The following is a 27,819-nucleotide window of genomic DNA, read 5'->3' on the forward strand; positions in this document are numbered from 1 at the left end:
TCTGGAAGGTAAAATTCCAAGATTAAGTTGCAGTCCAGGATTGGTTTCTGGTGACAACTTTCAGGCTTGTAGGCAGTGATGAGTATGGAGGGAGCTTTGGTGTCTCTTCCTAATCTTTTAAGAATACTAGTCCTATCACATTAGGGCCCCACTCAATAATCTCATTTAACCTCCCCCCACCCCCCACTTAACCATAATTACCTCTTTTAAAGACCCTGTCTCCAAATATAGTCATATTGGGGGTTAGGGATTAGACTGCATTTGGGGGGGGGGGGTGGCAGGCGGGGAATGACACAATTCAGCCCATTACAGAGGCCTAAACTAGAATAGGGCAGGAGACTGCTCTAGGAAAATGGTGATTAAATAGACTAAGAAGCATCAATGTAAAACAATTCTGAAACAGTGTAGCCACTTCGAGCTGCTCTAAAATGAAATAGGAACTGTGTCCTGGGAGAGAGGATATTCTTGACCTGCACTAAGTTTTGATTTGGTTTAGATACACAGTGCACCCACTGAAAAGGGAAATATATAATTTTTCAGTAAAAATCATCTCACATTCAAATAGTGTAACATGTTCTAGGCTGCTAGGGCAACTCTAAATGTGAATAAAAAGTAAAGATGCTGTGGGCAGAATGAATAAGCTACTTCTAGAACTCATCCCTTACCCCACATCTGCTTACAGCTATTGGATTGTTTCTGTGTTTTCTGGTACTGCCTTTTTATACTCATCACCATTTGTCTGTAGGTGAGAAAATTGTGCTATTTGTCTTTGGAAACAGCTGTTCAGAAAAATTTCCTTCATGTTTTTTTCCTCATCTGGTGCATACAAGTGCCAAGGGAACCAAAGATTTGGCATCAGGCTTGAATAAAATAAATAATATAAGTAGGAGTATATTCTAGGAGTTAAAACCATCTACGGAAACTGATTCCAGGTCTTGGGTAGGAAATGTAAAAAGTAAACTTGAATTAGTCAATGTAAGGAAGTTCTCAAGGACTCTTAGGAACATGTCAAACAGACACGGACTGGTATAAAGTAGCTCCCACAGGTCAAATTTGAGACAATTTGAGCATCAACAAGAATTATGATGGTAATGGAATAGTAATAATGACTTTAAAAATAATTTATCATTAATAACTCAATAATTTAAAAAAACACCTTGGTTCCACAGTGAAACAAAGTGAAGGTGTGGTTAGAATGCTAGCTAATACATGTAGACGCCATAATAGCAGTAAAAAACCATCATAAGCCCTGGCTGGTGTGGCCTAGTTTGTTGGGCATAATTCTGTGCACTACAGAAAGGTTGCCCATTGTTTCCAGGTGGGGCACTTGCCCAGGTTTAGGGCTTGATCCCAGGTGGCATGTGTGTGGTAGGCAGCCAATCGATGTCTCAAATGGATGTTTCTCTCCTCTCTTTCTCTCTAGAAATCAATTTAAAAATCTTAAAAAAAAAGAATCATCATAATTCCTAACATAATGAGATTCATTGAAGGATTGTGTGAGTTTGTTGGAGAACAGGACATTCATATGGCATAAGGTATCCCACAGATTACCAGTTACCAAGAAGAAATGTACTATTAAAATGGAGAGATACAGCCATCATCTTTACTAAGTGATCAAATTTTGCATTACTAATAGAGAATCTAAAATATGTGTCCTTTATGAGATGTAATAAAGAGGTACACACATCTTGCAAAAATGCGTAAACTGAACCTACTCATAAAGGAAAAAAAAATCTGACAAATCCAGAAAGAGGGACATTCTACAGGACAAGTGGCTGAGGCTCCTGACAAAATTCACTGGCTCAGTTTAAAAAGGAGAGTAGCCCTAACTGATTTGGCTCAGTGGATAGAGCGCCGGCCTGTGGACTGAAGGGTCCCAGGTTCGATTCTGGTCAAGGGCATGTACCTTGGTTGGGGGCACATACCCAGTAGGGAGTGTGCAGGAGGCAGCTGATCAATGTTTCTAACTCTCTATCCCTCTCCCTTCCTCTCTGTAAAAATCAATAAAATACATTAAAATAAAAATAAAAAGGAGAGTAGGGGAGACAGACTTTTGTAAAGTAAAAGAGACAATAACCGATTGTAGGTCATGAGTTGGAAGAAGTGAAACGGCTATAAAAGGAATTTGGGGGACAACTGGGGAAATTTGAATATGAACTGTGTATTAGACATTTTGGAATGATTCTTTTTCTGAGTTGATCATTTACTGTGGTTATGGAAGCAAAATATCCTCATTCTTAAGAGATTCATACAAACTTTTGGGGGTGAAGTAAATGCAACTGACTTTCAAATAATTCAGCAAAAATAGTGCGTGGGGCTGTGTAGACAGAGTGGGAGAAAGCAAACGTGGCCACATGTTACAGTTAAGGATCGGGAGGACAGCTGTGCGAATGCGCACTGCATTATTCTTCAAACTGTTCTTTAGATAAAAACGCTTTATTTAAAAAAGTAGATGGGGGTGGTAATGGCGTTCAGGGCCGGCCAGGAGCAAATGCGTCCAGGAGCAGGGACTAAAGCAGCGATATTGGAAAGAGAGGGAAAACACCTCTCAGAATGACAGCTCCCGCCCTTCTAGGGCCGTCCCGGTAGGCGGTCCTAGTCACGTGGCGCGGGGACCCCGCCCTCAACCCCCAGAAGGCCGCGCGCGCCGCTGGCAGTTCGGCCGCTTCCCCTCGGCGGGCTGGGTGCGGCCATGGAGGGCGAGCCGCCCCCGCTGGAGGATCGGCGGCGGCTGCAGGAGGAGCTGAGCGAGTTCGTGGAGAGCTGCTGTCGGACGCTGCAGGAGGTCACGTCGTCCCTGGGCTGGAGCCTGGATCGGCTGGACCCCGGGGAGGCGGCGGCCGCCGAGGTGAGGGTGCGGCCCTTGCGGCCCTGAGCTGCGGTTCTCTGTGGCGGCCGCGTCCACGCAGGGCGGCGGGGGGAAGGGCGTGGGAGCCGCGCCCGGGGCAGAGCGGCGGTGGGCTCCTGGGACGGCTCGGAGCGTCCGGCGCCTCCTGTGCGGCGCACCCCCTGGGACTCGGATGTAAAGAAACGGTGACAGTGCTCTGGGCGGGCGGGGGCGGCGCGCCTGCTGTCTACGGAGAAAACCAGCGACGGGGCCTCCGAGCGCTGCCGGGGTGCGGGCGGGGGCTTCGTCCTGCCGCACGGATGCGCGGGGGCACCAGACTCCGAGCCGGGAGAGCTTGGGTCTCGGTTCGCCTTTCTCTGCCCAAACTGTCCACCTCCGGCCGGGAGAGCCCCGAGCCTGGAATGACGAAGGGCATCCCCGAGAGAGGGTGGCTAGCAGCCCTGCTGAACATGAGCGTTGTTTTGAGAAAATGCAGGCAAGTGTGTTAGCGACCCCTTGTGATTTTCCAAAAGGCGTGGCGGGAGGGAGGGTGTTCTAAGGGTGGTGGGTAGGGGCCTGGGTCGGCCATTTCAAAGAACCTGTGCACATCTTTTTTAATGAGGGCAGTGGGGGAGGCAGGGGAGCATTTTGAGTCCGGGCATGTCATAATTAATATCTACCTTTTAATAACCTGTTAATTGCTTCCACTTGTTGAACACTTGCAGTGTACTAGGCCCCGTTTGAATTGCCGTATGCATATAAACTCATGTATAACTTAATCTTCACCGTAGCTTTGTGAGAGAGGCACTGCTATTGTACCCATTTTATAGATGAGGAAACGGAAGCAAAAGAAGGTTAAGTATCACTTAATACGGTCAGAAAACGGCAGACCCGGGATGCAGACTAGCCATAGTGTGAGGAATGGAATGGACAGCAAGCCTGGAAGCGGAGGGCGGTGTGGGGAGGCCCAAGAGGGCTTGCGGGGGAGGGGGGGATAAATGGTGAACACATAATACAGTATACAGATGGTGTACTATAGAATTGTACACCCGAAACCTATGTAATTTTACTAACCAATGTCACTCCAGTAAATTCAGTAAAAAAGTGAAAAAAAAATGACTGGAAGTGGAGCAAGTAGTTAGGTAATGGCTCTTGTAATCCATGATATCCTGAATTGGGAAAGTGGTAAAATGGATGGATTATGTGCAGGGATTTCAGAGTTATTTAGGAGTAAAAAGGATAGATAGGTGATTGATTAGATGTGGATGATGTGGGAGAAGAGGCAGTTATCTGCTTGAGCAAGTAGAACCTTTTTACTGAAATAGGAAAACACAAGATGAACAGATTTGGGATCAGGAAACCATGAATATAATGAATTTATTTTTGGTCATGTTGAAATTTTAGTGTCTTTAGTGTAAAGTGCTCAAGTGAGAAACAAGGTCTAAACTAGCTGTAGATTTTGGGAGTCATCCCTATATAGTGAAAGTTGAAGCCATGAGTTCTAGTAAGTATGTATCAAATGGCAAAGGCCACCGGTGGTTAGACTGACATGAAACACCAACATTTAAAGGGGGACAGGTAGTGAGTGGTACATACATACAATGGAATATTACTCAGCAATAAAAAGGAAGGAAATCCTGCCACTTGGGACAACATGGATGGACCTTGAAGAAATTGTGCTACGTGAAATAATTCTCATAGAGAAAGATGAATACCTTCTGATTTTACTTAATATGTGGAATCTAAAAAAACCAAAACAAATGAATAAGCCAAACAGAACAGAAACAGACTCAGATATACAGACCTAGCTGATAGTTGCCAAAGAAGTGGAGGTTGGGAGTTGGAAATTAAGTAAAAGAAAATGTATGTGTAGCCCAGGTATGTAAGTTCCCTCTGGGGGAAAAAAGAAAAGAAAGGGGGACAGGTAGAACAAGGAAGACGTCTTTAGAGGAGACCAGGTAGAAGGAACCAGAGAAGCAGAAGGACCATGAAAAGTGTATCAAGATGACAGAAATAGACAATTGGTTTGTGACCTTCTAAGCATTCAAATATGAATAAGGACTATGATATGTGCTTTGGCTATAGTAGCCAGAAGGTTGTTAGTGACCTTCTGATTGATGGGTGAGGTTGTTGAGGCAGTGAATGTGAACAAATCTTTCCGAGTTGGGCTTTGATGAGGTGGAGAGGGGGCAAAGGCTATAGGGAAAGGTTTTTAATTTTTAAAATTTATTTATTTTGTATTCTCACCTGAGGATATGTTTATTGGTTTTAGAGAGGAGGAAGGAAAGAGGAAGAGAGGGGGTGAGGGGGGAGGGAGAGAGGGAAGGTAAGGAGAGGGAGGAGAGAGAGAGAGAGAGAGAGAGAGAGAGAGAGACACAAGAGACGAGAGAGGAAAGAGAGAGAGGAGAGAGAGAGAAAGAATGAATTGGTTGGGTTGGTTGCCTCCCATACACACCCCAACTTCCAACTGAGGATTGAACCTGCAACCTAGGTATGTGCCCTGATTGGGAATCGAACACCCAACCTTTTGGTGTGTGGAATGACTTGGCTGGGGCTTTTAAAAAGTTTTAATATGCACATACACTCAAACAGGGTGTTGGGAGAGGCCTGCAGAAGAGGACATAACTGGATAGTACCACTTTACAAAGTAGTAAACATTTAATGGTATAATTATTTAAATCTTTAAATATTATGTACCTTTTCCTTTGATTCTGTTTGATTTTTATAGGATGAAGTTGTGATATGTCCTTATGATTTCAATCATCACATGCCTAAATCATCTTTAGCAAAGCACATGGTATCATGTAGATTGAGGAAACTGGGCTACACCAAAGAAGAAGAGGTATGCGTGTGTCATATAATTCATGCACTAATAAATTCACAATAGATGGAAGTATAGGGTGAGGTTTTCTGACATGAAATAATAGTCATTTGTGGGATAGAATGGTACTAGCCTGATTTCACAAATTATTGCAAGAGATATTTCAGTGATACTAATCTATTGTTGGTTTATGTCAAATCTTAAAATAGTTAATCATCTGATTCTCAAGAACACTGACTTTTTTTGTTTGTCTTTTTACTGTTTAGGATAAAATGTATAATTCTGAATTTTTCTATGAGAATATGAAGATACCTTCAATCACTTTGAGTAAGTATTAGTAGATTATAATTTTTAAAATATCTTACTATATGTATGTATTGATAATTCATTTTTTAATTATCAAAAGAATGGACTTTATAAGTATGCTTATGATTAAGGACATTTATACCTTAAGAGAATGTAGGATTGATTAATGTATAGTGAAACTAGTTTTTGTAATCTGAAAGTTAGAGACCAGGCCTGTTATAGTAATATTTAGTGAAAATCCTGAAAAGCTTTGTACAGTAGGACAGACACCTTTCTTCTTAGTTATAACAAAAATCTGTCCACTCAACACAGTTTGAAGACAGGACTGAAGATGGAAATGTGTTCTAAGACAGCAGTCGCCAACCTTTCGGACCTCATGGACCACCAGTGGTCCGTGGGCTACCGGTTGGTGACCGCTGTTTTAAGAGGTTGAAATCTTGGGCTCTAAAATAGAAGGCCCTGATTCAGCTCCTGGTTTTGTCACTAACAGATGTGTAACTTTCAGCAAGGTAATTAACCTGTTTGTTGTCTAAGTTTCTTTATAAAATGGGAATGATGGTATTTGCACTTTTTTTAAAATGTATTTTTATTGATTTCAGAGAGGAAGGGAGAGGGAGAGAGAGAAACATCAATGATAAGAGAGATTCATTGATCGGCTGCCTCCTGCACGCCCCCTACTGGGGATCAAGCCCACAACCCAGGCATGTGCCCTTGATCAGAATTGGACCTGGGACCCTTCAGTCTGCAGGCCGACACTCTGTTCACTGAGCCAAAGGAGCTAGGGCAGGGTATTCGCACTTTTATGAAGATTAAATGATACATGTAATATTCTTAGAATAGTGCTTGACACTTAGTGGGATTCAAGAAATGTTACATATTATTTGTTGCTAAAATTTTTAGCGGTTACTGTTTTGTGCCTGATTATGTTTTCTGAACCACCTGAACTCTGGTTACTTACTAGGATCTAGCTAGATCTGAAAGAATTTCTGCTTTCAGATTACCTAGGCCAGTGGTCCTCAACCTGTGGGTCGCAACCCCTTTGGGGGTTGAACGACCCTTTCACAAGGGTCGCCTAAGACCATCGGAAAACACACATATAATTGCATATTGTTTTTGTGATTAATCACTATGCTTTAATTATGTTCAATTTGTAACAATGAAATTGGGGGTCACCACAACATGAGGAACTGTATTAAAGGGTCGCGGCATTAGGAAGGTTGAGAACCACTGACCTAGGCAGTGATTGGGGGTGTTGCCTCTCTTAAGATTTTACAGGTTTGTGTGTCTAAAGAACTTGGATTGGAACCCAGTTAATAATCTAATCATGGACACTGATGATTCATATTGTGTTTGGATTTTTTTGACAGATAAGGACTCACAATTCCAGATAATTAAACAAGCTAGAACTGCAGTTGGAAAAGATGGTGACTATTATAATCAAAGTAAGTGGCATCATAGTTTGAGCTAAATAATGAATAAAACTATTTTTCTCCCACAAGCACACATGTTATTAATTTTTAAGAAAAATCGTGTGAAAACAATTATATGGGAAAGGTTAAGTTTTACATATTTGACTACTATGCTTGGTGTCAGCTTTATTTGTTAGATATTTTCTGCTCAAATACACAAGTCTGACTAGGACACTGTCTTAGGACTTCATGCTTTGGAATTTCCAAATAGATTAGATTGCCTTATAGATCATTTTTAAAATTATGATTATTTAGTTAATAAATCCCATTTAGTGAGACTCTTACCCTGAGATTTCCTTTCTTGAGGATTAGCCCATTGTTAAATGTAATATTGAAATGAACATAAAAGGAAAGACTTAGGCTAAAAGAGATTAGTTCTCACAGCTGCCCCTCAAAATAAAATGCAAAGTATTACGTACAATTTCAGAGGGTTTGTGGATCCTTTTATGCCCAGTTTTGGAGCTGGGTTAAGAGTTTCTTCCTGGGGCTTATGTCAGCAGAGACTAGGTTAGAATTTTTAAGTGTGAGCTTCTGGGAAATTGAAAGAAAACTTAATCCATCAAAAACATAGAAGGTAAAGGAGTAAATAGATTTAATAGATTTTGAACCTGGTTAAAACATCTAAGCTAAACATGACTGGCTCCTTTTTATAAGGATTTGAGTTGTTTTTTGAACCTTCTGAAGGTAGCTTTCTCTGGACATCTTACCTTTCTTTCCTCATTCTTCTGAATTATATTCACCAGCCCATTATTATGGTTTGTTTTCTTTCTTGTTAAGTTCAGGGTCTTAGCCCATTTTTCTAAGCCAATATTTGGGCTCGATTTCTCCCTAAGTGCCCTGTGGCTTCAGAAGGAGGGAGTCCCTTACCTTTAGTCTGCATTACATTGTTTCCTATAACAGCAGAAGCACATTGTATTTCCTGTTTTGAAGCTCCTGTTTTTATGTACTTTTGTGCTGAATTTCAGGTTTTTCTCTTTGAGGGAGACATTTGACTTTCTCTTATTGAAGAGTTTACTGAACCCCTATTATTGGTTCTATCCATTGCCCCTGTTAATCAACCAATTAAAAAGTAGAGGATTTTTTTTTTGAGGGGTTAATTGTTAAAAGACTTTATTTGACCTTACCTAGTTAGATAGATTTACTGAATTTATTAGAGTTTAAGGAGAACTTGGGAGATCATCTAATCTAGTGTCTGCTTTTTACTGATAAGGAAACAAACCCTGACTGATAGAGATGATAAGGTTTTGGTGTCTTTGTTCTAAAGGTCCTTAATACTTTTAAGAGATTTTTTTCCAAAGCCCTGTTATATAGTTTATTACTCCTTCACAGTAAACTTGTGATAGGTTGGATGAGTATTTTCCCCTCCATAGTAGGTGAAGAAGTAGAGGCACACATAACTGAATTGACACTCCTTTGCTAGATAATAGCAAAGCTGGATCCAGAGCCAAGTTCTAAATTTTGGCACAAACACAGCACTGAATTATTCTGCATTCTGTTAGAAACTCTACATTTAGTGATATTTGTGGATTCTACATAATTGCTCAAATATATTCATTATTTATTATGTCTATCATTAATTAAAAGAATGTCACAAACTTCATATCTGTACATAATATTACTATTAATACTGTTCATTTGGGTGAGCCTATTTTAAAGAAATAAACTAGTTGCTTGGCCTTATACAAATGACAGCTTTTCTGAGTTTTTACTTTCTTATCTGGAATATAAAACTATCTCCTAGTGTTTAGAGCAGTAGAAAGCAATATTAAGATGAAATGGGTGAGAATTATATATATGTATAATTACTCATATAGGTATATATGAGTAATTTTCTAGATCATTTTCTAATCTGAGGTTTTTATATAAGAGTAATAAGGCAGATTTGGACATTGAGTTTAGTTTTTTATAAAAACAAATAATTACTTTGAATGAATACTTCTTTCAGTACATTAAGAGGAAATTTTATTTGATTTTGAATTTTTGTACTAGCTTAAATTAAGATTTAACTGTTAAGAACTATTTTTATATGATCTATAACCCTCTTTTTAAAACTATTTTTCATCTTGTGTAGAGTTCTGCATTTCCTCAACAGAGATTATTTTTGTAGTTTACTTATACCTAAACATTTTACTCCAGGACAAAAATCTCTTTAATATCTTCTTTTTGATGTGTTTATTTTGAGGGAAGACGACTAACATGAACAATTTTACATTTTTTCATGTAATTAATATTTTTTATTCACTAAATTTTAAGTTTTTTTGGTGCGGTTATATATTTATGTTTTCATTTTATCAGTCTTATTAGGTCTCAATTCATTAATCTCCCTGAAAGCTTAAATAACCATTAGATCTACTTACTTATTTTTAGATATAGTTACTTTGGTTAATTTTGTAACCAAGATACTAATTTCAATCATAAACAATCATTTTATATTTGATGGTTTATCTTTTTCCTTCTCTATTAAAGATTCAAGTTGTTATACTTGAATTTCATGACATACAGTTGACCTTTGAACAACATAGGTTTGAATGCATAGGTCCACTTATATGTGGATTTCTTTCAATAAATACGGTTGGCCCTCTGTATTTGTGGGTTTTGCATCCACGGGCTTGGCATCTGAGGAGGATACCAAAATAGTATTTTTGATCCACAGTTGGGAATCCAGGGATGTGGAGGGCTGACTATGTATTGTTCTACACCATTTTATATAAGGGACTTGAACATCCACAGATTTTGGTATGAGTCATGGCTGCGATTTGAAGATCAGGGTACTATGGCTAACAAACCCTAAAGAGATAGAAATAGAGTAGTTCTAAAGCTAATCTGTTCCTACCACTTGTGAAACTTTGGCAAGTCATTTTGCTTCTGTGGGCTGTAATTTATCTCTAATGTTAAGAAGTTGACTCTGAATTCTCTCTAAAATTCTAAATATGTATCTCAGAAATAGTACCTCTTTTTAATAAATAGTATAGTATCTCATACGTTTAAGATGCCCTATGATGGCAAAAGTGACTAACAAGGAAGAATTGAGAATTAGAGTTACTAAAAAGTAGAGTAGAGTGTCAGTTCATGGTGATGAAAAGCTCTGGAGATGGATAGAAGTGATGGTTGCACAGCAGTGTGAATATACTAATGCCAATGAACTGTACACTTAAAGATGGTTAAAATGGTAAATTTTATGTTTTGTATGTTTTACCACAATTAAAAACTATTATACAGAAAAGTAGAAGTTCACAGAATTGGTATGATTACAGCACATTGAAATGCACTCTATCTAAAGCATAGAAACTTGTGTTAGAAAATTTACATTTTATGGAAATGTAAGCTTATGTAAGTGTGTTTACCCTTTATTTTTTGTCAGAAATATCTATGTTCTGAATGATTTGAATGCAGTTTGTTGTTTAACTTTTCCTGTACTTTTTCTTTTTCAGTAATTGGGGTGAGTATAAAGAGGAATTAGGAACCTGAATGTACTCCTTATTTAAAGATATGCAGTATCCTTTTTGCAAATGATATCCTTTTAAAAGTATCATTCAAATTTCTAAACTTTATCTTAGTCACTGTCACAGTATTACAGTCTTGATTTGGAATTTTAGTTGAATTTTCAAAGAATTTAAGTATCAATCTTTATATAGAAATTTAAGATGAATAAAGAAAACTCCAATATATTTCAAAGAGGAAATTATATTTCTTTGTTTAAAAAATAACAGGCAAAGATTTATGTGGAGCTTGTTTATAACACAGTCATGCACTGCAGTTATGCATGTTTTGTTATGCAGTGATCTGCATATACCATGGTGGTTCATAAGATTTTAATGGGTTATAAGCAAAAGTTTGTGATGTTGAAGGAAAAGGCTGGACCCAACTAGGATGTTGAATTTACTGCTAGTTCTGTCTGGGTGGCTTAAATAGACAAGGAGGCTTGGCATGTTGTCTCCTTGCCCTGCACCCTGCCCCTGGCTGGGGCCTAGAGTTGGTGAAGGAGGGGAGCCCAGTAGCTCCCTGCCCCCACCCCCTGGCACCCACCCCTGCACACACATTAACACACACTAAAGCTCATAAACTCACTTTCCTTCCCTCTGTCTGTTTCTCTTCGTCTCTCTTTCCTCCCAATTCCCCCCCCCCCCCCCCCCCGCCATCTCTGTTTCTCACTCTGTCAAGGGCCCTCTCTTTCCTTCTCCCATCCTCCCTCTTTTATTCTCATCTTAAGTTTTATCTGTGTCTCCTTTGATCTCTGCTTCTGCTCTCCCCTTCTATTTCTCCCTACTTTCCCTCCTTCTGATGTCTACTCTCTTTCCCTCCACAACCCTTCCCGACACCCCCAAGCCACATGCCCACACACACTTGATCTTTTACACAGTATTTTTATTCTGCCTTTTAAGGTTTAGCTATGTTTAGATACACAAATACCATTGAGTTACAGTTGCCTGCAGTATTTAGTAAAATAATAACATGCTGTGCAGGCCTGTAGCCTAGGAGCAATAGGCTATGCCACAAAGCCTAGGTGTGTAGTAGGGTATTCCATCTAGGCTTGTGTACTCTGTGATAGTCCCACAATGATGGAATTGCTTAACGACACATTTCTCAGAACATATTCCCCTCATTAAGTAGAGTATGACTGAACATTAGTGTTTTCTAATCTTTTCTAACTTTTCTTCCAGACTTTGTAGCCTATATTCAAAGGAATTAGGTTTATCAAAGCAAACTCATTTTTTAAATGTTTTAACATCTGGCTGCACATAAGCGCTTTTCCTAGTGTCTATCAGAAGTGGAGTAAAATTGATTAACTTCAAAGGAAACCTTTCTTCCCCACTAATTCAAAATCCTTTGACTTGCACATTTAAGTTATCTATAGCTGTTAGACCACAGACTTTATTCAGTGTAGCTATTCTCTTAATTTGTAGACAAATATAAAGTAATCTTTTGTGTGTATGTGTTGCAATGCTTAGTTTATAGTATGCTTTTATTTTATTTTATTTTATTTTATTTTTTTGCGTCTTAGGAAGTCAACAAAGCTAATATCAAATATAAGTATCAGGGAAGAGCTACTGATTTTATATTGTTCTGTGAACCAGAGTTATTACTATTGGGTAACTTAGCAAACATTAAAAGGGTTTATTTGGTAGCTCATGTTCTTTGCATTAGTGAATAATGAGTCTGGGACTATCGTTTTAAATTGCTTTATTTACAGTTACAATAATTTTTTATTTCTTTGAGAAAATTTGATTCTCAAAACAAAATTTTTCTTCAAAGTTTAATACATCATATCAAGGTATTGTATTTACTTTTTTTCATTAATGAGCAGATTTTAGAAAGTTCTGTAACTGTTGTTAACTTTTTTCTGTTAACTTGGTTAAGCCAGTGTGCTTCCTTTTCAGAAAATTAAAACAAGTTTAGTCTCAATGTAACCTGTCTTTCTCTGGTCTGAGGAAGTGTGGGATTTCTGCTACTTAATTGTTTTTGGTCCGTAGCTCTGAGTCATTACTCAAATGTGATATATTGTTAATGTGGAATGAGTAGCTTGATGTCTCATATAAAAAGGACATTTTTAAACACATTTTTCATATTTCTATAATTTATTTTTAATGGAACTATAATACATATTACCTATTAAAAGTCTCTCCCCATCAGCTTTTATGGGAAAAAACATATGCACAGAAAGGAAGTTAATATATACTTTTATAGCGTGGGTAGCCTTTGAAAAATTGTTAACCAAAAGGTTTTCTTATGAACATTGTCTTATGATAATTACTGCCTGCTTTCATGGGATCTGTTTTAACATTGTTGGAGAGAAGAGTGAATATCCACAATATATCCTGTATGTGAATGTAGCATTCGGGATAAAGTCATTGTTTTATCATTTGTTACATAGATTGATATTTTGTAATTTAGGCATACTATGAAAAAAATTTGTGTTCATACTGCATTACTATAGTGCATGTTTATAGATAAGTAGTAGATCTTAAGTCCACAATGCTTCATGTATTTTTATTTTTGTGGTTTTATTTTTACTTTAGGGACTTATTCTTCATTACCTGTCGAAGTTCCTCTGAATCACAAACGATTTGTTTGTGATCTGACCCAAGCTGATCGTCTTGCCCTCTATGATTTTGTAATTGAGGAGACAAAGAAAAAGCGCTCTGATTCTCAAATTATCGAAAATGACAGTGATCTCTTTGTAGACTTGGCTGCAAAAGTCAATCAAGGTTTGAGATGAATATCATAGTTTTATATTTCTTAATAGTTATTCCATTCTTTGCTGTTATTAAGATGATATGTCAGGCATTTTAAGAATAAGATGGTTTTGTGTCATCTGATATTCACGTATAAAAGATGTTTATTCAGTAGTGAAAGTTTGCTCTCTGATTTTACATTAAGCAAAGCATCCTTCTGTGAGAATGTTACAGCTGTGCTGTTGCTGTAATCTATGTACCTAAACACTCTTATGTTCAACTGATGACTGGAGAAAAGGAATGGTATATAACTTAGCCCATTTATATAATGTAGAATTTTTAGAATATTTTTAATATATTTTGAAACATGTTAAAATGTGATTGTGGTGTTCCTGTTAATTTTTAAGAATGTAAATTTTTCTAAGGATATAATAATTTTATTTTTTATTAGATAATAGTCGAAAAAGTCCAAAATCTTACCTTGAAATCTTGGCAGAAGTGAGGGATTATAAAAGAAGACGTCAATCCTATAGAGCTAAGAATGTTCACATAACCAAGAAATCATACACTGAGGTAAGTTTTATATAATCTTGTAGAGCTTTGTTGAGAACAGACATTTCCTTTATGTAGATTTCTAAATCTGTTCTATGGATTTCCATAGTTCCTTGGAGATTTTCTGAAAAAATAAGTCTCTTCAAGCTAGACACACCTGATCTGTAGTTGCTTTATCACTTTCAGATCCACTCCTTGCCAGACAAAGGCTTTTTAGGATACAGAAACCTTATATAAAGAGGTTGTACAATCTTTAAAAAATACCTACTTTTGAGAAAGTGATAAGAGGATTTTAGATTTTGGCTTTAAACATACCTGGTTGCTTAAGTTTTGATTCTGCTGCTTATCATTACTGTTTGACTTGGGCAAGTTATTTGAGGTTTTTAAGAATGATTTAAAAAAGATTTATCACAGTATAGACTTTGCAGGGTTGTTATAAGAATTGATTGAGATTATACATGTGGATATAAATTGCTCAATAAATAGCTATAGTTCTTTGGCAGAAATTTTAGTGTGTTTTTATGTACTCTGCTAAATATTTAGACAAGAAATGTCTTGGTATAAATTATTTATAATTTATTTAATTAATATATTTTCATTGATTTCAGAGAGGAAGGGAGAGAGAAAGAGAGAGAGAGAGAGATCAATGATGAGAGAGAATAATTGATCAACTGCCTCCTGCACGCCCTACATTGGGGATCGAGTCGCAACCTGGGCATATGGCCTGACCAGGAATTGAACCATCACCTCCTGGCTCCTATCAGTGATGGCGAACCTATGAAACACGTTTCAGAGGTGACACGCGAACTCATTTCTTTGGTTGATTTTTCTTTGTTAAATGGCATTTAAATATATAAGATAAATATCAGAAATATAAACCTTTGTTTTACTATGGTTGCAAATATAAAAAAATTTCTATATGTGACACGGCACCAGAGTTAAGTTAGGGTTTTTCTTTTTTTTTTTTTTTTAATATATATTTTATTGATTTTTTTTTACAGAGAGGAAGGGAGAGGGATAGAGAGTTAGAAACATCGATCAGCTGCCTCCTGCACACTCCCTACAGGGGATGTGCCCGCAACCAAGGTACATGCCCTTGACCGGAATCGAACCTGGGACCCTTGAGTTTGCAGGCTGACGCTCTATCCACTGAGCCAAACCGGTTAGGGCTAAGTTAGGGTTTTTCAAAATGCTGACATGCCGAGCTCAAAAGGTTCGCCGTCACTGTAGGTTAATGCTTAACCCCTGAGCCACGCCAAATTATTTATAATTTATATAATTATATAACTATATTATAAAATTATGATTAATTTCATTAATCTCTTGATGTTTATTTAGATTTATTTTCAGATGTCATTTACTGGGTAGAGTTGATGAATTTTTTGATACAGGAATTACCTTGCCCAGATTCTAAATAATTTCCTCATCAAAACCCTAATTGTTTCCACAATATTTTTCTTTTCTCTATGATTTCAAAGACTTTCCACAATCTGGCCTCATTCTACCAAGTATTTTCTTTTGCATATGTCTTAAATTATGTCTGGTTTTACATAGCTTTATTCTTACCTCCACATTTCAATACATGTTGTTTTCTCATCTGACATGCTCTTGTTTTGCTGTTTTAATTTTTTTTTCCTGTTACATAAGTTGCAGGTGTACACCATTATATTTTGATATTTATAGCTACTACAAAGTGATCACCTCTACTAGTAAAAGTCTAGTTACTATCATCTCCATACAATTGACCACTTTCCTCCTTTCGCTCACTGTGCAACCACCAATATGTTATGTGTATCTATGAAATTTTGTGTTGTTTTTTTTTTTGCTCAATTGTTTTGGTTTCTAAAAGATTTCACATGAGTGAAGTCATTTTGTATTTGTCTTTCTCTTCCTGACTTATTTTGCTTACATTATACCCTCAGGGTCCATTCCTGGCTTATTTTGCTTACATTATACCCTCAGGGTCCATTCATAGTGCCACAAATGGCAAGATCTCATTCCCTTTTATGGCTCAGTAGTACTCTATTATGTGTATGTGACATCTTTATTCATTCATCCATCAGTGGACATTTTGGTTGTGTCCATTTCTTGGCTATTGGAAATAATGCTGTGACAAGCATAGGGGTGCATATATCTTTTTATTTTTATTTTTAAAATACATATTTTTAAAAATAAATCTTCATTGTTCAGATTATTACAGTTGTTCCTCTTTTTCCCCCCCATAACTCCCCTCCACCCAGTTCCCACCCCACCCTCTGCCCTTACCCGCCCGCACGGTCCTCATCCATAGGTGTACCAATTTTTGTCCAGTCTCTTCCCCCACCCCCCCATACCCCTTTCCCCCCCGAGAATTGTCAGTCCACTCCCTTTCTATGCCCATGATTCTATTATATTGACCAGTTTACGCTGTCCATCAGCTTTTTTATTAACTTGATTTTTAGATTCATTTGTTTTTTTGTTTTTGCATTTTTTTTAAATTAAATCTTTATTGTTTAGATTATTATTACAGTTGTTCCTCTTTTTCCCCCCCATAGCCCCCTTCCACCCAGTTCCCATCCCACCCTCTGCCCTTACCCCCACCACCCACTGTTCTCATCCATAGTATAATTTTTGTCCAGTCTCTTCCCACCACCCCCCCCTCCCCCCCTGAGAATAGTCAGTCCACTCCCTTTCTAGGCCCCTGATTCTATTATATTCACCAGTTTATTCTGTTGATAAGATTATTTATTCACTTGATTTTTAGATTCACTTGTTGATAGATGTGTATTTGTTGTTCATAATTTGTATCTTTTCCTTTTTCTTCTTCTTCCTCTTCTTAAAGGATACCTTTCAGCATTTCATATAATACTGGTTTGGTGGTGATGAACTCCTTTAGCTTTTTTTTTTTTTTATCAGTGAAGCTCTTTATCTGACCTTCAGTTCTGAATGATAGCTTTGCTGGATAAAGTAATCTTGGTTGTAGGTTCTTGCTATTCATCACTTTGAATATTTCTTGCCACTCCCTTCTGGCCTGCATAGTTTCTGTTGAGAAATCAGCTGACAGTCGTATGGGTACTCCCTTGTAGGTAACTGTGTTTCTTTCTCTTGCTGCTTTTAAGATTCTCTCTTTGTCTTTTGCTCTTGGCATTTTAATTATGATGTGGCTTGGTGTGGTCCTCTTTGGATTCCTTTTGTTTGGGGTTTTCTGCGCTTCCTGGACTTGTAAGTCTATTTCTTTCACCAGGTAGGGGAAGTTTTCTTTCATTATTTCTTCAAATAGGTTTTCAATATCTTTCTCTCTTCTTCTGGAACCCCTATAATTCGTATGTTGGTATGCTTGAAGTTGTCTCAGAGGCTCCTTACACTTTCTTCATATTTTTGGATTCTTTTTTCTTTTTGCTTTTCCGGTTGGGTATTTTTTGCCTCTTCATATTTCACATCTTTGACTTGATTCTTGGGATCCTCTTGTCTGCTGTTGGATCTCTGTATATTATTCTTTATTTCATTCAGTGTGTGCTTAATTTCTTGAGGGTCTCACTAAATTTATCAGCGGTTTCTAGAAAATTCTTGAAAAACCTTATAAGTGTGGTTTTGAACTCTATATCCAGTAGTTTGCTTTCCTGCATTTCTTTCATTTGTGACATGTTTCTTTGTCTCTGCATTTTGGCTGCTTCCCTGTGTTGATAGAGTGGCTTTGTGTGCTAGGTGTCCTATAGGGCCCAGTGGCTCAGCCTCCCCAATTACCTGAGGTAGACACTCATGGTGTACCCCTTTGTGGGCTGTGTGCACAGTCTTGTTGTAGTTAAGCCTTGACTGATGTTGGTATCACTGGGAGGAATTGACCTCCGGGCCAATTGTCTGTGAGAATCAGCTGTGTCTACAGTGGGAGAACTTCTGTGCCTTAGACAGCCTTATGGGGCAAGACTTGCTTCAGTGGGGCTTTGGTGCTCACTGAGTCTGCCCCCTGAGTGTGTCCCTTATGGATCTGAGGAGTTGTAATCTGGATGGTCCCACTCTGACCACTAGGTATTCAGGCTCTTGGATTTCTAAGGAGGTGCTAATTTAGCCTCTGCCTGAGGCTTCCCAGCAGGAGCTATGGAGAGATCTGCAGATTCCTTTTCCTTGTTTGGGGTTTGGAGGTGCTCAGATGAGGCCCAGTTGTGAAGCAATGCAAGCTGCTGTGGGGCCTTGAGCCTTCTTTTGGACGTTCTGGTTCTCTCTGACCCAGCTGCAGTTTGTTAGGTAATTTTAGATCTCAAAGGGCCAGCCCATTCATATGCAAAAGCCTCTGCACACAGCTTGGGTGGGACAGGGTCTCAGGGAATCAACAGGGCGGAGTAAACAGCTATGACTGGTCCTCAGTCCTGCCCTAAGAGGCCCCCGGGTCTCAGTGTCCTGCGATAATCGCTGTAAGCACCTCTGAGAAAGCTGCCCTCGAGTTCCGCCTGCTGCCAGACAGTCCAGTTTCTCCCCATATGAATCTGGGTCCCCAGAGACTTGCCCAGAACTGGAGTCAGGCCCGTCGGGAGCTTGAGACTCCTTCCTGATTCAAAAAGACACCAGCATCCTCCGTTGCCAGCCCTTTCCGCGAGTGTGCCTCCGTACCTCTGCACTTTACTTCCGCAACTCCTCTGAGTCTCAGTGTGCTTTTCTCTTCTAGTTGTAGAATTTCCAGTCAGCCAGCCTTCCTGTGGTTCTGGGTGATGTCTGTTTTGTCTTTTAGTTGTAGTTTTGAAGTGGTTGTGCGAGGCAGCAATTTCAGGTGTTTACCTATGCCTCCACCTTGGTTTCTCCCTCAAATATATTGTATTGATTTTTTACAGAGAGGAAGGGAGAGGGATAGTTAGAAACATTGATGAGAGAGAAACATCTATCAGCTGCCTCCTTCACACTCCCCACTGGGGATGTGTCCGTAACCAAGGCACATGCCCTTGACTGGAATCGAACCTGGGATCCTTCAGTCTGCAGGCCGACGCTCTGTCCACTGAGCTACACTGGTCAGTGCTATCTTTTCAAATTAATGTTTTCATTTTTTTCATCCTCACCTGAGGATATTTTTTCATTGATTTGTAGGAAGAGTGAAAGGGAGGGTAGAGACAGAGACATCAATGTGAGAGACACATTGATCAGTTGCCTCCTGCATGCAACCCAACCAGGGCCGGGGGTCAATCTTGCAACCCAGACATGTGTCCTTGGCTGAGAATCAAACCTGGGACCCTTCAGTGCACAGGCCGACACTCTAACCACGGAACCACTTAGGCAAGGACAGTATTTTTGTATTCTTAGGATAAATATCCAGAAGTAGAATAGCTGGATAATATAATAGTTCTATTCTTAATTTTTTGAGGAATCTTCATACTATTGTGTGTGTGTCCATAGTACCTGCACCAATTTACAGTCTTACTAGCAGCATATGAGGGTTAACCTTTTCTCCACATCCTCTCCAATACTTGTTATTTTGTATTTTTTTATAATAGTCATTCTAATAGGTGTGAGGTGATATCTTATTGTGGTTTTGACTCTATTTCCCTAATAATTAGTGATATTGAACATGTTTTCTGTGCTTGTTGGCTATCAGTATATCTTTGGTAAAATGTCTATTCAGATTTTCTGCCCATTTTTTAAGGGGGTGTTTTGTTGTTGAATTGTGTGAGTTTTTAAATACATTTTATATATTAACATCTTTGCAGATATATGATTTGCAGATGTAGTCCCATTTGTTTATTGTTTTTGTTTAGCTTTTGTTTGGAGTGAGAGCCACAAAAACATTGCTAAGACCAGTGTTAAGGTGCTTACTGCCTATATATTCTTCCAGGATTTTTATGGTCTTACATTCAAGTTTTTAATTCATTTAGAGTGAGTTTTCATATACAGTGTAAAATAGTGGTCTAGTTTCATTGTTTTGCATGTGGCTGTCCAATTTTTCCAACACCATTTATTAAAGAGACTGTTCTTTCTTTATTCTATGTTCTTGGCTCCTTTGTCATAAATTAGTTACATATATGTAGGTTTATTTCTGGGCCCTCAATTCTGTTCCATTGGTCTGTGTATCATATGTGTCAATATCATATACTGTTTTGCTTACTGTTGCTTTGTAGTATAGTTTGAAATCAGGGATCATGATACCTCCTGCTTTGTTTTTCTTTCTCATGATTGGTTTGGCTATTCAGGGTCTTCTGTAGTTCCATAAAAATTTTAGAATTGTTGGTATTAGTTCTATGAAATATGCCATTGGAAGTTGGGTAGGGATTCCGTTGAATTTGCTGATAGCTTTGGATAGTGTTGACATTTTAATGATATTAATTCTTCAAATTCATTTATTGTGCTTCAGTTTCTTTCATCAGTGTCTTATTGTACAGCTCTTTCACTGCCTTGGTTAAATTTATCCCTAGGTATTTTTTTTATGCAGTTGTAAATGGGATTGTTTTCTTAATTTATCTTTCTGATAGTTATCAGTGTATAGAAATGTCACAAAATTCTGTATGTTGATTCTGTATCCTGCAATTTTACTGATTTTATTTATTATAACAGTTTTTTGATGAAGTCTTTAGGGTTTTCTATATATAGTTATTACATCATCTGCAAATACAGTTTTACTTGTTCCTTTCTGATTTCTGTGCCTTTAATTTCTTTTTCTTGTCTAATTGCTTTGAGTAGGACTTCCAACACTATCCTTACTAATAAAAGGCTAAGTAGTCATCATGCCCTCATGTGTGATGCTCTCATGCTGTCACAAGATGGCTACGTGCACAGTGGAGGTGGGACCCCCAGCTCTGGCCTACCTTTTTGGGGCAATCTATCGAGGAGCCTTGGATGGGTGGGCGGGGCCTACCTCTTTGGGGCGATCAATCACGGGGCTCCCGCACTGTGAGAGGGCACAGGCCAGGCTGCCCCCTACCCCCTGCACGAATTTCATGCACCAGGCCTCCAGTGTTGAATGAAAGTAGTAAGAGTGTGCATCCTTGTATTGTCCTGATCTTAGAGGAAAAGTTTTCAGCTTTTCACCATTGAGTACATTAGGTGTGGTTTGTTATATATGACCTTTATTAAATTGAGATAATTTTCCTATGTGTACTCACTTTGTTGAGAATTTTTAATAGTAAGTGGATGTTGAATTTTGTCCAATGCTTTTTCTGCATGGATTGAGATGATTACATGATTTTTATTCTCCATTTTGTTCATGCCATGTATCCTGTTGATTGATTTATGAATGTTGAACCATCCTTGCATACCAAGAATTAGTCTCACTTGATTGTGGTCTAGGATCCTTTTAGTGTATTATTGAATTTGGTTTGCTAATATTTTGTTGAGGATTTTGCATTCATGATCATCAAGGATGTACTTTTATTTTTTTATGGTGTCCTTGTTTGGTTTTGGTATAGGAAATGCTGGCCTTGTAACATGTGTTTGGAAGAGTTCCTTTCTATTCAGTTTTTTAAGAGTTTGAGAAGGATAGGTATTATTAAATCTTTGAATATTCAGAAGAATTCATCAGTGAAGCCATGTAGTCCCCGATTTTTATTTGTTATGAGGTTCTGGTTATTGATCCAGTCCTCTTACTAGTAATTGGTCTATTTAGGTTTTCATTTTCTTCATGATTCAATCAGGAAAATTGTATGTTTTTAGGAATTTATACTAGGTTGTCCAATTTTTTGGTATATAATAGTTCATAGTAGTCCATTAAGATCTTTTGTATTCTGTGGTATCAGTTGTAACAACTCTTACATTTTGGACTTGAGCCCTTCTTTTTTTCTTGGTTAGTCTAGCTAAGATTTTGTTGATTTTTGTTTATTTTTTCAGATAACCAGGTCTTCGTTTCATTGATCTTCTTTTTTTTGTTCTTTTAGTCTCTTTCATTTATTTTTTTCTTTGGTCTTCATTATTTCCTTACTTCTACTAACTTTGGGCTCCTTTAGATGTAAACTTAGATAGTTTATTTGAGATTTTTCTTGTTTCTTGATTTAGGCCTATATTTTGAACTTCCCTCTTAGAACTGCTTTTGCTCCATCCCTTAGATTTTGATATGTCATATTTCTGTTTTCATTTGTCTCTACGTAATTTTTATTTTTCCTTTTGATTTCTTTGATGATAAATTGGTTTTCCATTAGCATGCTCTTTAATATCCAGGTTCTTGTGATTTTTCTGGTTATCATCTTATAATTAATTTTTCTTTTTTACAAGGCAAATTTACTTCTGAAGGAGGGCGCACATGCACAGGATCTGGCTACACTGTGCACTGAGCTGGTGGTCCGCTCAGGGTTTTATGTCTGCATCGTCATCTGTCCCTTACTCTTGATTGGTGAGAGCTTAGGCTCACAGTCTTGCGTGATTGGCTAATTTAAAGGAATAAGGGAGGGGTTGACCTTTGCCATTTCAAAATGGTGGCCCCCAGGGGAGCTGCAAGTCATGCAGGACAAAATGGTGGCTGCCTAAACTTCCTTCTTCGACAGAAAAGATCACTTGTTTATTCTCACAATTCTCCCCTCTTCTTATTTAACTCTTTTCTTCAAACTTGGCTAACGCTTGTTGACTTCCATGCTCTACAGTGTCTAGGAGAAGATTATTTTACTGTTTGGTCAATGTAGTTTCAATTAACCTTTGGATAAGACCTCTCATACATGGGATGAGATAACATCCTATTACTATAACTCCCAACCTGATTATCAAAGAGGTGAGCATGGGTACCATCATCCCCTTCCATTTTCCGCACCATTGCTCTAGTCCAGTGATGGCGAACCTTTTGAGCTCGGCATGTCAGCATTTTGAAAAACCCTAACTTAACTCTGATGCTGTGTCACATATAGAAATTTTCTGATATTTGCAACCATAGTAAAACAAAGATTTATATTTTTGATATTTATTTTATATATTTAAATGCCATTTAACAAAGAAAAATCAACCAAAAAAATAAGTTTGTGTGTCACCTCTGACACGCGTGTCATAGGTTCTCCATCACTGCTCTAGTAAATCGGAGAAAGGATTGGCAATTCCAGGATTCTCAGTTCACTCATTAGCTAGAGTTGTTAATCCCTGTAGTGCCTTAGTGGCGGTTCGTTGTTGGGGGTGAATGTACAACATTGGCCCCCCATCATTACACAAACTCCTTTTTCTGCCAGAATCGTATCCAAGGCCAACCTATTCTCCCGCGTCATTCTGCTGGTGGCATGTAGCTATTCAGCTATACCTTTAAATACATCTCAAGTACAGTTAACAAGCCTTTTCTGGTTATTGTACATATAATTAATCTAACCTATATTCTTGTTTACAGTGGGCCACCAGAACAGGACAGGTTCAATTCCTGAAGCAATCTGATTTCTAGTCTTAAACTCCTTTGACACTTCTCCTAGAACCCCAATGGGATTTGTGTAAATATGGGGATCAAAGGAGACCCTGGACTCTCCTCCTCCTAGTCTGTCTGTTGCTTGAAAAAGGTTTATGATATGCCAACGTGAAAGGGATAGCCAATTGTATCAGAGCGCAGTTCCACTCCATTGGCTGGGCAAGGCCACAAGTCAGGGTCCCCCATAACACCACCAGACATCAGCACGGGGTTTCGGCAGTGCAACATGATGGGCTTCTGAGGATACTCGGCCATTTACACATCCGGGAATTTGAGTACTGTTCCCCGCGTGCCCCCCCCCCCCCCCCCCCCGCCTTGAGAGGTAGGAGGTATAGTTTATGTCAGAGGACGGGGCTGAATCATTTTGGGGGGGGGGGGTCCTTGCTCTTTACCTATGTTGAATGGGAACAACAGGGAGAGAGCCTTATAGGAAGCATTTCCCCAGGCGGTTTCCTTCTGATACAGGGCAAGCATATATTCCAACCCGTTACGGTCTGAGGTCCATCCGGTCCATCTGAATGGAAATGGGACCACTTGGGCTTCTCACCTTACTGCCACACAAGTGTAACAGTCGCTTTTATTTAGGGCGTGTACAGAGTATTTAATCCATTCCACCCAGGCAATCATTCCCTTATATCCTACTTCTACTTGCATGGTGGTGACAGTGGCCTAGGGGATCTTGTCCTGTGACATCTCCTAAATCCTGTCTTAGCCAATCTTTTGGCCTATAGGCTGAAATATCCAAGTCATTCAAGTTATCTATAATCAGCTTAACTGGGTAAGCATGATTCTGATTGTACACATTTCCCCAGCCCACATTGTAAGCCCCTGCAATTTGCCAGATCCCTAAAGCAGATAGCTTACAGTTTCTTTAGTGTTAAGTTCAAGGGGTATGTCCTGGTATGGCTGTCCAAGTTGAGGTGTCTCCACAGTGAAGCTGGTGGTCCACCCATAACCCGTGTGTAATGGGTCCAACCTTGTTCTGCAGTCTGAACAGCATCCTATGCATTCATTAGTCTTTTTAAGTTGATAGCAACTTAATTTTGAACACATTCCCAAGGTTTACATTTTTACTCCTCTGCCCATGTTATATTCTTGACAACACATTTTCTATGTTTATCTTTTCCTTAGTTGCAATTTTATTTACTTTCACTTGTTTTGTCTTTTAACCTGGATATTTGCTTTATATATGATTGATCTGATACATTTACTGTATATTTACCTTTTCAAGTGTGTATGTATTTTAACTTTTCAAGAGTGTTTTTTTTTTATTAATTAGTGCCTTTTCTTTTTAGCTTAGAAAAGTTCATTTAACATTCTTGTAAGATTGGTTTAATGGTGATGAACTCTTTAAGCTTTTGCTTATCTAGAATACTCTTGATCTCTCTTTCAGATATTAATGTTAACCTTGCAGGTAGAGAATTCTTGGTTGGAAATTTTTTTCTAACAGCACTTTGAATGTTATGGCACTCCCTTCTGGCCTATAAAGATTTGCTGAAAAAAAATCTGCTGATAGCCTTATGGGGTTTGCCTTATCCTTCCTATATAATAAAACCCTAATATGCAAAGCGACCGAATGGTGGAAAGACCAGCAGAATGGACCGGTCACTATGATGCACACTGACCACCAGGGGCAGACGCTGAATGTAGAAGCTGCCTCCTGGTGGTCAGTGCATTCCCACAGGGGGAGCGCTGCTCAGCCAGAAGCCGGGCTCACAGTTGGTGAGCACAGCTGAGTGGTGGGAGCCTCTCCTGCCTCTGCTGCAGCGAGCGGTAAGAAGCGAGCGGTCCTGGACTGCAAGAGGATGCAGGCCAGGCTGAGGGATGCCCCCTCCCCCCCCAGTGCAAAAATTTCGTGCACCAGGCCTATAGTATGTAATAACTTGTTTATCTGTTGATGCTCTTAAGATTCTCTTTATCCTTAACTTTAACATTTAAAAAATTTTTTTTAATTGATTTCAGAGAGGGAGAGGGAGAGAGAGAAATATCAATGATAAGAGAGAATCATTGATCAGCTGCCTCTTGCATGCCCCCTACTGGGGATAGAGCCCACAACCCAGGCATGTGTCTTTGACTGGAATCGAACCCGGGACCCTTCAGTCCACAGGCCGATGCTCTTATCTGCCGGGAGCCGGTCCATCCTTGCTGTTTCAAGGGACCTGGCATATATGGCATACGCTTCTTAATATGTTTGCTCCCCTTCTTGGCGCTGTGTTTTAACCAAGGTCACCTCTCCGAGAAAGGTTGAATCCCCAGGTAGGGATTTTCCCCTGAAGTTAGGGAGGGAATAAAACCCCTCAACTAAGTGCCAGGCGGGTAATTAATCACTTTAACTATGAATAATCATGCTTAAGCTACATAATCTTTACTCCCTGGAATGGAGATAAGAAAGGCCCTAACCTTTGTAATAGAGATTGATAGGATTGAATCAACTGGTATAAATACAGATGTAACAAGACAGAAAGAGACAGAACTTAGAAGAGAGCCAAGAAGACAGAACCTACACAGAACCTACAGACAGAAGAACTTCGCTGGAGAGAACATGGCAAAAGATCCTGGACTGAACCTGACTACAGAAATATGGCAAGAGAACCTGACTAGAACCTGGTGACCGAACCTGGCTGGAGATCTCAGACAGAACCTGGCTGGAGAACCTAGCGAGGGAACATGGCCACAGAACTTGGCTGGAGATCCGAAGCAGAACCTCTCTGGAGATCGAGACCAGAACTTGGCTGGAGATCCTGGCTAGGCTGCTGATCAACTGAACGCTGTCTCCATGTCATTCCTTCTTCGCTGACTCCGTCTACGCCTTTGGGAACCCCTGGACCTGCTGGGGTTGGACCCCGGCACTTATCCACTGAGTCAAACCAGCTAGGGCAACTTTAACATTTTAATTATGTGTTTTGGTGTGGTTCTTTTTGTTTTCATCTTGTTTGGAACTCTGGGCTTCCTTTACGTGGGTGTCTGTTTCCTTTCCAAGATTAGGGAAATTTTTGCCATTTTTCCTTTAAATAACTATTCTGGCCCTTTCTTCTCCTTTTGGGACCCTTATAATGTGAATGTTATTCCACTTGATGTTGTCACAGAGGTCTCTTGAGGTAGCTTCTCTTTTTAAAATTCTTTTTTATTTTTATTCTGCTGCTCTGTCTGGGTGTTTCATTGCTTTCTCTTCCTACTCACTGATTTTTACTTCTACTTCATCCAGTTTGCCATTGAACCCCTCTAGTGTATTTTCCAGTTCAGTTATAATTTCTGTTTGGTCCTTTTTTATATTTTCTGTCTCTTAAAGTTTCATGTTCATCTGCAGTTCAGTGAGCAATTTTACGATTATTGCTTTGAAGTCTTTGTCAGGTAGGTTGCTTATGTGTTAAATTAAGGTATTTTTTCTGGGTTAGTTTTGTTCTTTGGTTTGATCCATATTTGTTTCCTCATTTTGCCTGACTCTCTGTGTTTGTCTATATGTATTAGGCAAAATAGTCCTGAAGGAGTGACCTTGTGTAAGAGGTGATCTGTGGGACCCAGAGGCACAATCTCCTCTTGCTACCAGAGCCAGGTGCTCAAGGAATCGGGCCTAAACCGGCAGTCGGACATCCCTCTCACAATCCGGGACTGCTGGCTCCCAACCCCTTGCCTGCCTGCCTGCCTGATTGCCCCTAACCATTTCTGACTGCCAGCCTGATGACACCCTAACCACTCCCCTGCTGGCCTGATTGACACCTAACCACTCCCCTGCCAATCTGATCGATGTCTAACTGCTCCCCTGCCGACCCGGTTACCTGCAACTTCCCTCCCCTGCCGGCCCAGTCGCCCCCAACTGCCCTCCCCTGCAGGCCTAGTCACCCTCAACTGCCCTCCCCTGCAGGCCTGGTCGCCCCCTCCTCCCCTCTCCTGCTGGCCATCTTGTGGTGGCCATCTTGTGACCACATGGGGCAGCCATCTTATGTGAGGGCGTGACAGTCAATTTGCATATTCTTTATTATATAGGCTTGGATGCCCAGTGCACGAAATTCCTGCACCGGTAGGGTCCCTAACTGTTGCTGGCTGCCGGCCAGGGCCTCCCTTCCCTTGACTGCCACTACTGCCCCCTGGTGGTCAGTGCACATCTGACTCCCAGTTGGTTGAACTCCCGCCTGTGGGGACAATTTGCATATTAGCCTTTCATTATATAGGATAGATGTTCTGCACCACACAGCTTAGCACTTAATTTTATGCTGCTCTTTTTGCAATTAAAGTATGTATGTGTTGTAGACTTATCTTTCCCAGTAGAGGACCGGGACCATGTTATACTACCTTAGTGATTCTAACAGTCCATTAAATACTTTGTTGTATATCATTTGTTTCTTCTCTACTCT

The 27,819-nt window shown here is 39.4% G+C and overlaps 1 protein-coding gene across 3 annotated transcripts in view; it reads left to right on the plus strand.

Moving 5' to 3' along the window:
- Nucleotides 1–2,622: 2,622 nt before the first annotated feature.
- The window catches only part of SNRNP48 (small nuclear ribonucleoprotein U11/U12 subunit 48), a 32,003-nt gene continuing 6,806 nt past the window's right edge, over nucleotides 2,623–27,819 (plus strand). The window contains exons 1-6 of one of the 3 annotated variants that reach the window (XM_059688563.1): nucleotides 2,625–2,848; nucleotides 5,556–5,669; nucleotides 5,915–5,975; nucleotides 7,322–7,396; nucleotides 13,441–13,629; nucleotides 14,048–14,169. In XM_059688563.1, coding sequence (XP_059544546.1) covers nucleotides 2,693–2,848; nucleotides 5,556–5,669; nucleotides 5,915–5,975; nucleotides 7,322–7,396; nucleotides 13,441–13,629; nucleotides 14,048–14,169 — 717 coding nt within the window. In that variant the 5' untranslated portion in view covers nucleotides 2,625–2,692. Of the gene's footprint in view, nucleotides 2,849–5,555; nucleotides 5,670–5,914; nucleotides 5,976–7,321; nucleotides 7,397–13,440; nucleotides 13,630–14,047; nucleotides 14,170–27,819 lie in introns of all 3 variants that reach the window. The other 2 variants (XM_059688564.1, XM_059688565.1) reach the window with 2 other exon arrangements.

Source organism: Myotis daubentonii, chromosome 3 (genome assembly GCF_963259705.1).
Source record: "Myotis daubentonii chromosome 3, mMyoDau2.1, whole genome shotgun sequence".
In the NCBI taxonomy this organism is placed as follows: Eukaryota; Metazoa; Chordata; class Mammalia; order Chiroptera; family Vespertilionidae; genus Myotis; species Myotis daubentonii.